This window comes from Oryx dammah, unplaced genomic scaffold, assembly GCF_014754425.2.
Source record: "Oryx dammah isolate SB20612 unplaced genomic scaffold, SCBI_Odam_1.1 HiC_scaffold_18, whole genome shotgun sequence".
NCBI classification, from domain to species: Eukaryota; Metazoa; Chordata; class Mammalia; order Artiodactyla; family Bovidae; genus Oryx; species Oryx dammah.
In genome coordinates, this window is record NW_024070202.1 from 78446331 (window position 1) to 78457255 (window position 10925).

At 44.6% G+C, this 10925-nt stretch overlaps 1 protein-coding gene across 1 annotated transcript; it reads left to right on the forward strand.

The window, feature by feature from the left end:
- The first annotated feature begins 3495 nt into the window (after positions 1–3495).
- Positions 3496–6246, forward strand: CUNH7orf25 (chromosome unknown C7orf25 homolog). Its single transcript, XM_040260129.1, has 2 exons — positions 3496–3677; positions 4604–6246. Exon 2 carries the CDS (start codon positions 4625–4627, stop codon positions 5888–5890), a length of 1266 nt encoding a protein of 421 aa, XP_040116063.1. The 5' UTR covers positions 3496–3677; positions 4604–4624; the 3' UTR covers positions 5891–6246.
- The last annotated feature ends 4679 nt before the right edge of the window (positions 6247–10925 follow it).

Here is a 10925-nt window from a genome sequence, read left to right on the forward strand (position 1 = left end):
CTTCCCAGATGGCTCTAGTGGGAAAGAACTGCCTGCCAGCCCAGGAGACACAGGAGACATGGATTCAATCTCTGGGTTGGGGAGCTCCCCTGGAGGAGTGTGTGGCAATCCACTTAAGTATTCTTGCCTGGAAAATCCCAAGGACAGGAGCCTGGCATGCTATAGTCCATAGGGTTGCAAAGAGTTGGAAACGACTGAAGTGACAGCACGCAAGTATACTGTGATTGCTTTTCCTCACTTTTTTGCTTTGTTTTTTTCTGTGCCTCACTAATTCTTACCAGTTCCCCCTCAATAAGATTGTAAAACCCTCTTCAGTCTGTTTTCCTCTTGGTCAGATATCAGGTAATCTTAACAATTCTCACCCTACCCTCCACACCATTCCAAGAAAACAACCCTCTCTTCCTGCTATAAGCTAGCTGCATGTAGAAACTATTTTTTTCTGTTCCTTGATTCAGTTCAGTTGCTCAGTTGTGTCCAACTCTGCAACCCCATGGACTGTAGCACGCCAGGCTTCCCTGTCCATCACCAACTCCCGAAGCTTGCTTAAACTTGTCCATGGAGTTGGTGATGCCATCCAACCGTCTCATCCTCTTCCCCTTTTCTTGACTGGCTGGGTTTAAGAATTCTAGACTAGAAAGAATTGTCTCCACATTGAATCTCTTATTGGATACTAGATCCTTTTGTTATTGCTGTATTTTTCACCTGTTTTTAAAATCCACTTTTTAGTAGACTTTTCTACTTTTAGTAGACACTTCCTACTTTTCTATTGATGTTTTTAAGATTTGGGATAGCATTTTTAAATTTGAAGAACTCTTTCCTATACTCCATTATCTCCCCTTTAGAAAAAAATTCTCTTGATTCATCTGAGTGAAAGTGTTGGTCACTTCAGTTGTGTCCCACTTTGCGTCCCCTGGACTGTAGCCTGCCAGGCTCTTCTGTCCATGGAATTCTCCAGGCAAGAATACTGGAGTAACTAGCCATTCCCTTCTCCAGAGGATCTTCCCACCCCAGGGATCAAACCCAGGTCTCCAGAATTGCAGGCAGATTGTTTACCATCTGAGCCACCTGAGAATGTTTGTTTAAAGATATTTAAAAACAAAACATTTGTTCTGCTTTGTTTCCTTTAGATTCCAAACAAAAACGTTTGTAAGTGCTGTTTGTGAGTCTCAAACCTGCTTACTCTGCTGTGATTAGTTGCTCAGTCATGTCCAACTCATTGCGACTGTAGCCCACCAATCTGTCCATGGGATTCTACAGGCGAGAATACTGGAGTGGGTTGCCATCCCTCCAGGGCATCTTCCCAACCCAGGAATCAAACCCAGGTCTCCTGCTTTGCAGGTGGATTCTTTACCGTCTGAGCCACCAACTGGGGAATGCCAAATATCACCTATAAATCATTTCTCTGTGGTCCTTCATGTGCTCTGTTACTCCAGAGAAAAACAGGGTTTGGGGAAGAGGGTGATGAGGGGAGTGGGACAGGAGTGCCTTTGTTTTGTGAGGGGCAGAAAAGGGGCCAACAGCATTTTACTATTCAGGATAGTAACTTGCATTCTTTGTAATGTGTCTGGAACCTTTCTAATCCCCTATCTTCAACATCATAAATGCTAGACTTCTGCCTGGGGAAGGATGGGTAACAGTCCCAGCTTCACAGGACTGGAGAGAGGACATCTGTGTCTTGGATACACAACATAAGCAATGCCCATTTCCAGTCCTGCCTCAACTACCCCAGTATCCAGAACCTTCTGGGAGTTCTGCTTTGTGAGTCACTTGATGCAGTTTTGTCTATGCTAACTACTCCATCTGCAGAGAGGCTTCCTGGTTCAAATAAAGTATATCTTTTAGGCTAAAAGGATTGAATAAATAAATATGTGAAATGCGCTCAGAACAATGCCTGCCATATGTTAAGCATTGAGTAAGTTTCACTGCTCTTGGTCTTCCAAAAACGTATTGACATGTCTCCTGTGCAATCTTGTTTTCTTTTTTTTTTTTTTTTTAGCTTTGTGGGTTGGTTCCTTATTTTTTTTAGCTCCAAATTCACTGCAGATGGTAATTGCAGCCATGAAATTAAAAGACGTTTACACCAACCTAGATAGCATATTCAAAAGCAGAGACATTACTTTGCCCACAAAGGTCCGGATAGTCAAGGCTATGGTTTTTCCAGTGGTCATGTGTGGATGTGAGAGTTGGACTGGGAAGAAAGCTGAGTGCCAAAGAATTGATGCTTTTGAACTGTGTTGGAGAAGACTCTTGAGAGTCCCTTGGACTGCAATAAGATCCAACCAGTCCATTCTAAAGGAGATCAGTCCTGGGTGCTCTTTGGAAGGACTGATGCTAAAGCTGAAACTCCAGGACTTTAGCCACCTCATGCGAAGAGCTGACTCATTGGAAAAGACTGATGCTGGGAGGGATTGGGGGCAGGAGGAGAAGGGGACGACAGAGGATGAGATGGCAGGATGGCATCACCGCCTCGATGGACATGAGTCTGAGTGAACTCCGGGAGTTGGTGATGGACAGGGAGGCCTGGTGTGCTGCAATTCATGGGGTCGCAGAGTCGGACACGACTGAGCGACTTAACCGAACTGAACTGAAAGGAGCAGGCAGGCATAGGATAAATTTTAACTTCTAATTCTCTTTAATTTTTAGAATGAGGCTTAAAGACTTCTTTGGTGGCTCAGACGGTAAAGCGTCTTGCCTACAATGCGGGAGAACCGGGTTCGATCCCTGGGTTGGAAAGATCCTATGGAGAAGGAAATGACAACCCACTCCAGTATTCTTGCCTGGAAAATCCGATGGACGGAGAGCCTGGTAGGCTACAGTCCATGGGGTCGCAAAGAGTCGGACACAACTGAGCGACTTCACTCTACTTTATGGGTGACTCTGGACACTGTAGCAGGTTAATGTCAATTTCTCAGCCCTTCGGAAGCCACTGACCATTTGTCTTCTTTAGAAAGGCAGAGGATCTATGTATGACACTGCAGAGCCCGTGATGATGCAGTGGTGAATGCTTCGGCTTGGAGTCAGAACTCTCAGCTCCAGTACTTACCAGCTGTGTAACCTCTGACAAACCTCTCCAGCCAGTTTTCAGTTAAAATGAGCCAAGCCTTTACTACAACAACCGTCGTCTGGTACTCTGGGGATTTGAGCTTGATGGCAAAGAGATGTGCTTGGCCCGAGGAGGGAAGCTGGGCGCCACCGGGAGATTTTCTCCACCAAAAGGCACCGACTCCCGCCCCAGGCAAAGTCTTAACTATTAGATCAAATGCTAGGGTGCGGGTTCAGCCGACCAGGCACCCTGGGCATCGAGCAGTCGGTGTCCAGTGGGAGAGGCGCGGTCCTGAAAGTTCCACCCTGCCCCTCCCCTGGAGCCAAAAAGCCGCGCGTCCCTGGGTTCGCTCCGCGGCGGCAGTTAGGAAAGTCGGTGCCATCAACAAACATGGCCGCCATGCTAGCGTCAGCCCCGCTCTCGAGGCCGCGCTGCCGCCTGGGAATCGCGGGCTTGGCGTCACCCGGCGCGGGGCCACGTGACGCGTTAGGCCCCCGAGGCGGTAGGGCTTGCGCAGGCGGAGCAGCAGCGGAGGCCTGAGTTGGGTGGGGGCTGCCCGGTGAGGTTTCCCGGCGGGTCCGGGCCTCGCGCGCACGTGGCCCCCTGCTTGCGCTCGCAGTTCTGGGCGCTGCCGGTGAGGAACGGGGGAAGGGGAGAGGGTACGGGGCGCCCCTTGTAAGGTTCGGAGGGGACTTAACTGGCCTGGCCCCGCGGGGAGGGTGATGGGCGCCGGGCCGCCGAGCCCCCTCCGCCGCGCCGCAGACCCGGCGTTGGTCCCGGGGGCTTTTGGAGCCACAGCCCACCCAGCGGGGCCAGCGGTGCAGGTGGACCCAAAAGGGCCGAGTGCCCGCTTGGAAGGCCCCAGTGACCTCAGGCCCATCCGCTCGGGCCGCCGCGGGCTGCTCCGTGGAGTTTATCTTCAGGCTTTTCTTTTGGAATGGGAGCTGGAGGCAAGTCGGTGGGCTCCTTCGGTCTTTAGAAATAGGCTGGGTTGACGTCACAGGCAGGAACAGGCAGTCTTGATTGCTTGGCGCGTGTACCATATGCCCCTGGGAATCACGAGGTAGGAGGTTGAAGGAGACCCAAGTATGAAAAGCTTAGAGTGCTCAATTTAGGAAAGTCTCTTGTTTTGGATAATTTATTTTTTTTTGGACAATTTTTAAACCAGCTAGTCTATGTGGATACTTTAACCATTTTATCGTGACATTCCGAGCCTTCTAAAATTTCTTGACAGCCAAGTAGTAAGGCTGCTTATAAGGAAATTTCTTATGTAGCAGGTTGCCAGCCCGCTGCATTTTATCCTAACCTGGGTTATATTGTGGATCCCAAGACTTTCAAGCTGAAAAAATGAAAGTGTAAAGAGTCTTGAAAACCAGCGTAGGTAAGAAGTTCGGAAGTATAGCTGTCATCCTTTCCTTAGCTCTCAGAAGAGGAAGTCACTGCAGACACCCAGAATCCCAGGTTCATAGTCTCGGGGCCTCCATAATCTTAGTTGTCCGATTGAAATCTTACAGTCCTGAGTGAAAAACTGCTTGCGGTTGGTTTGTTTTGTTTTCATAGGAAAGGAATAATGCTGTCAGCATGTCTGCACACTCCATGCTCTGTGAACGCATCGCCATAGCCAAGGAACTGATCAAGAGAGCAGAATCACTTTCCAGATCAAGAAAAGGGGGCATCGAAGGTGGTGCCAAGCTGTGCAGCAAGTTGAAGGCAGAATTAAAATTCTTACAGAAAGTAGAAGCTGGGAAAGTAGCTATTAAGGAGTCCCACTTGCAGAGCACTAACCTGACACACCTCAGAGCCATTGTGGAGTCAGCAGAAAACCTGGAGGAGGTGGTCAGTGTTCTCCATGTCTTCGGTTACACAGACACCTTTGGAGAAAAGCAGACCCTTGTGGTGGATGTTGTTGCAAATGGTGGTCATACTTGGGTGAAAGCCATTGGCCGCAAGGCTGAAGCTCTGCATAACATTTGGCTGGGCAGGGGCCAGTATGGTGACAAAAGCATTATTGAGCAGGCTGAAGACTTCCTCCAGGCCAGTCACCAGCAGCCCGTGCAGTATAGCAACCCTCACATCATCTTTGCATTTTACAATAGCGTCTCCAGCCCCATGGCAGAGAAGCTGAAAGAAATGGGCGTATCAGTGAGGGGGGACATAGTAGCAGTGAATTCTCTGTTAGATCACCCTGAAGAGCTCCAGCCCAGTGAGAGTGAATCAGATGATGAGGGCCCTGAACTTTTGCAGGTGACCCGGGTAGATCGAGAAAACATCCTAGCAAGTGTCGCGTTTCCTACAGAAATCAAGGTGGACGTGTGCAAAAGAGTCAACCTGGACATTACTACTTTAATCACCTACGTATCTGCCCTCAGCTATGGAGGCTGCCACTTTATCTTCAAAGAAAAAGTGCTCACGGAACAAGCAGAGCAGGAGAGGAAAGAGCAGGTTCTGCCACAGCTGGAGGCATTTATGAAGGACAAGGAGTTGTTTGCTTGCGAATCTGCTGTCAAGGATTTTCAGTCTATTCTAGATACCTTAGGAGGACCCGGGGAGAGAGAGCGAGCTGCGATGCTGATTAAGCGAATTAATGTGGTCCCAGACCAGCCTTCTGAGCGTGCCTTGAAACTAGTGGCTAGTTCCAAAATTAACAGCCGCTCATTAACAATTTTTGGGACAGGAGACAACCTGAAAGCCATTACAATGACTGCCAATAGTGGTTTTGTCAGGGCTGCCAATAACCAGGGTGTTAAGTTTAGCGTATTTATCCATCAGCCCAGAGCACTTACTGAGAGCAAAGAGGCCCTAGCTACCCCCTTACCAAAGGACTGCACAACTGATAACGAACACTAATGATATCCTTTATTGTCATGGAAATAAGTTATTTATACCAAAGCCTGTGTCTCCCCATCTTAATTGGAAAAAAAAATCTATGGTAAAATTAATACTTAGAACTCTTATTAAATCAGTTGATGGTGTGTCTCATCTATAAAGTAAAAAACCTAAAGTAGAAAAAGCATAAGAGACAACCTTATTTATCAAACTGGCTACGTTATAATTAGAACGGAAGTACATCTCTAAGGCTTGTAGCTGTGTCACAGTACTTTGATTTGTTTGATTCAGTAGGGCTCCGTCTCCCCTAATGGTCGTCGCCTCTCTTTGACTGTAGCTACATTGCATCTTGCATTAAATATCGAGCAACCTCTGAAGCTTGCTTTTCGTTATATTGATTTAGCATTTGATACGGGTTGAGCCTGGGAATTAATTGTTTACAGATAATTTTAGATTCCAAAATTATGGCCATTATTAACAAAAAAAATACTGATTGCTCTCTGATAGGTGTAGCCTGGTGGTTATGTACGTTAACATAGAAGGAAACAAAGTGAAGTCTGATCACAAGAGTCCCATGAATCTGAAATACCATTGTAAAAAGATAGACAACAGTCATACTACTGCACACCTAAGATGTGGAAGGTTAAATGTTAATTTGAATATATTGAAAAATATATAAAATAATTCATATTTTACTTATAAATAGTCCCCACATGGCCAGTATTTGGATTATGGATACTATTCTTGTGCAAGTGGCAAGGGATAGGCGCATTATCCCATTACGTCTCCCTCATGAAATAGCCCCAGGGAGATTCATGCCTGCTGCATGATACAGTTGTAATTAAAAAGAATTTTCATGTCCATATTGTGCTAGGTGTTTTATTAATGTGCAGCAAAAAGAAATTAGCATAGTAGGTAATGTATTTACATTTTAAAAATTGGGACTTGAGTCTTAAAGCTGAAGTATTAACTTGTGCTGAGTGTAGGAACCAGTGTTAAGAACTTGATTTTGTGATTCCACAGCCTGGCCTTTTCTACTGTGCCGACCCTTATTTTGTGAGTAAACTTATTTCCAGCCACAATGTTAAGTAGGTGAAATGTGATTGTCGGGGCCTGTGATAATGGAAATGAAATGCAAAATTAAGAGTACGAGGTGTTTCTCTAGGAGCGATTTTATTACTAAACACAGTTGCTGGGGGGAAATGGCTGTGATTGGGACTCCAATTTAGTGTAGAGAGGTAGATTTAACTCATTGCAACAGAAATTGTCTAGTGTTAGAAATTGCACTTAGGCCTTCTCAAGTACCTAGTAAAGTCCTAAAGTATTGATCCTTGGTACTATTAAGTACCTAGCATTATAACAGTTTTTGGTACAAAAGATGAATAATTGCTCTTTGCTCTAAGGAGTTCTTAGTCTGGACTGGAGGTGAACAATTGAAGTATAATTAATGTGCTGAATTTTTGAAAATAATGGTTAAAATACTGTGGAAACAATAAGGGTGTAATTCTTGATGTGGGGAGCAGAAGTCAGAGAGGAAGTAACCTCTGAGGGGTTTGGGTGTGAGATTTGACAAGAAGTATACAGGGCATGGATGGGAAAGGTACAGAAGTCTGACTATGAGGTTCTGTCCAGAGTCCAGGCATGTGGACACTATAAACCTAGAGGTGAAGCTAGAAAAGCAGGCAAAGTTCTCTGAAGAGTTTGGCATTAGAGAGCCATTGGTGATTTTTAAGATCTGGTCATGATCAAATCTCTTAGGAAAACAACAAAAACTTGTAGTGTGGAGCAATAATTGAAGGAGGGAAAGATAGGATTATAAAAATGATAGTGCAGTATGGTGGGATACAGTCAAGGCTCTGTACTAGAGGCATTCAAGGCGTGCAAGCTCAGTCGTGCCTGACTCATTGTGACCCTGTAGCCTGTAGCCTGCCGGGCTCCTCTGTCCATGGGATTTTCCAGGCAAGAACACTGGAGTGGGTTGCCATTTCCTTCTCCAGGGGATCTTTCCAACCCAGGGCTCGAACCCTGCATTGCAGGTGGATTCTTTACCACTGAGCCACTTGGGGAAGCCCATTCAAGGCAGTCGTCCTAATACTTATTTCTTTGTTGAACAGACATTTACCAAGTGCCTGCCATGTCAGACGGCATGCCATTGAGAAATAGAGCAATATAATTTTGGGTGTCAAACAGGAAATAGAACCAACACTAAAAAGTAAACCAAATTGAATCACTTTCAAGTGAAGGGCCAGCATGGAGAATAAATGTGGTCCATATAGTAAGAGAAGACAAAAAAACTCAAGGGAAGCAATAAAACCAGAAAGCACAACGTAAGAGTTACAAGACCAAGAAGGATATGAAACATCTTTGGAGAAGATTAATTATATGGAAATACATAATAGATATATACTATTTTAATAAGCTTAGAAGTTAGCCGTGCTCCCTATCAGGTTGAGATGTCATCTCTCATTAAATTCTAAATCAACTCAGAAAACATGTTTATTATTTTTCTAACACCATGTGACTGATTCTGGAGGAGCCAAGAGAGTCTTTGGAATAAACTGATTAAAAGATACTTCAAAGTATCAAAAAAATGATTTTCTTAGAGAATAGTTAAAATTGAAGAAGAACTAAAAAACCTACTTAACCCATAGTCATTGAGAAAATTGTTAAAATAGTTAATGACCTCCCCCAAATTTCCAGGTCCAGTTAACCTCCTTTAGGTAAGTTTTGCTTATGTTTAAATGTGAAATAATCTTGCTCTGAAAAATAATATGAGCAAACTGTACCTGACACATGACAGATACTTGATAAATGTTTATTAAATGAATGAGTATCAGGTCAGTTCTGCCCTAAACAATTTGTGGTGATGAAAATGTTTTGGAATTAGATAAAGTTGGTAGTTACACAACATGATGAATGTAAGCCAGTTAGTTTTATGTTTTCTGAATTTCACATCAATTTAAAAAATAGTACCCTGTAAGTAGGGTAGAAATATTTCGAGTATAAGATGTGTTCCAGTTACTCCCCATCCTTTGCCCCAAAATGAGAACTTTGGCTGTTCCTGTTTGAGGACAGGGCCCTTGTGAAGGCCTGCAGCCCTGTGGCTATATCTTAATTCAGGTAATTGCAGGCCAGTTGTCTCAAATCATTGTGTGTGTGTGTTCAGTTGTGTCCAGCTCTTTGTGATGCCATGGACTGTAGTCCGCCAGGCTTCTCTGTCCATGGGATTCTCCAGGCAAGAATACTGGAGTAGGTTGCCATGCCCTCCTCCAGGGGATCTTCCCAACCCAGGGATTGAACCCCAGTCTCTTATGTCTCCTGCATTGACAGGCTGGTTCTTTACTGCTAGTGCCACCTGGGAAGCCCCCAGATACACTACCAGCCAATTGAGTCATTTGTACACTTGATTTGCTTTGAATTACTTTACACTTTTTCACCATTTTTCTTAGTGCGTTTCTCCATCTTTTTACTGACTTACATGTACTCTTTGTATAGTATGGACATGAGTCTTTTATCTACCGTGCATTGCTAAATCTTCTAGTTTGCCTTTGTGTGTGTGTGTATGTGTGACTGGGAAAGTGCTGTTATGTTTTTGAAACCCTATTTCCTTTCTCTCCTGAGCACACAGTGGAAACACCTCTCTCAACCTCCTCTGAACTTAGTTGCGGCCATGGAATATGAGTGGGGCATACATAGGCACCACTTCCAGGCTTGGCTCTGGAACTTCTCTGATCCTTTGTACTCTTCTTCTCATTTATAATCAGATACTAAAGATTCTGTGGTGGATTCTGATCCTCGGAGCATTTCTGCTGTGTGGAATTGAATCACGCTCGCATTTTTTCTTCATTGATGAACTCCATGCAGGTTTTAGGGGCATTATCTTAGTATATCATTGTATTTTGAAAGGACTTTGGATGTGACCTAGTCTCTTTCCATAGTTTTGGCTGACTCTTTGGATCTTCCTAAGAAGAAAGCAGTATAGACATTCATATGAAAGATTTTCCAATTTAGACATTAGGATTATCCCAGGAGACAAACAGTTTTAATCAGAAAGATTTCATTCCAGGAAATAATTTTTTTTTTGCTCCTCCACCTCTCAGATACATCATCAGAAGGGTTTAAGGAGTCATGCAAAATGAATAGAATTCTAAACTAAAATTAATTTCAAATGGAGCACTGTTTTTTATTTCTTTGATGACAACTGTTTCTGCCAGTGAGGTGTATAGCAAACACAACGCACACCTATAGCACAGACCCAGCATTGCACACATGTATGTGTACATTTGGCATGGTTTTCTTCCTTTAAATATGCAACCCCCCCCACCGCCCCACTGTTTGTAAGTAACTTTTCTCAAAACTATATTCAGTAAGGAAAATCAGTTCAGTTCAGTCGCTCAGTCATGTCTGACTCTTTGCGACCCCATGGACCACAGCACTCCAGGCCTCCCTGTCCATCACCAACTCTCGGAGCCCACCCAAGCCCATGTCCATTGTGTTGGTGATGCCATCCAACCACCTCATCCTCTGTAGTCCCCTTCTCCTGTCCTCAATCTTTCCCAGCATCAGGGTGTTTTCTAATGAGTCAGCTCTTCGCATCAGGTGGCCAAAGTATTGGAGTTTCAGCTTCAATATCAGTCCTTCCAAAGAACACCCAGGTCTGATCTCCTTTGGGATGGACTGGTTGGATCTCCTTGCAGTCCAAGGGACTCTCAAGAATCTTCTCCAACACCACAGTTCAAAAGCATCCATTCTTCGGCACTCAGCTCTCTTTATGTCCAGCTCTCACATCCGTACATGACCACTGGAAAAACCATAGCCTTGACTAGATGGACCTTGTTGGCAAAGTAATGTCTCTGCTTTTGAATATGCTGTCTAGGTTGGTCATAACGTTCCTTCCAAGGAGTAAGTATCTTTTAATTTCATGGCTGCAATCACCATCTGCAGTGATTTTGGAGCCCCCAAAATAAAGTCAGCCACTGTTTCCTCATCTATTTGCCATGAAGTGATGGGACTGAACACCATGATCTTAGTTTTCTGAATGTTGAACATTAAGCCA

What these genes read in the sequence shown, in the direction of transcription:
- CUNH7orf25 (XM_040260129.1), top strand. Translation starts at nt 4,625, where the DNA reads ATGTCTGCACACTCCATGCTCTGTGAACGCATCGCCATAGCCAAGGAA.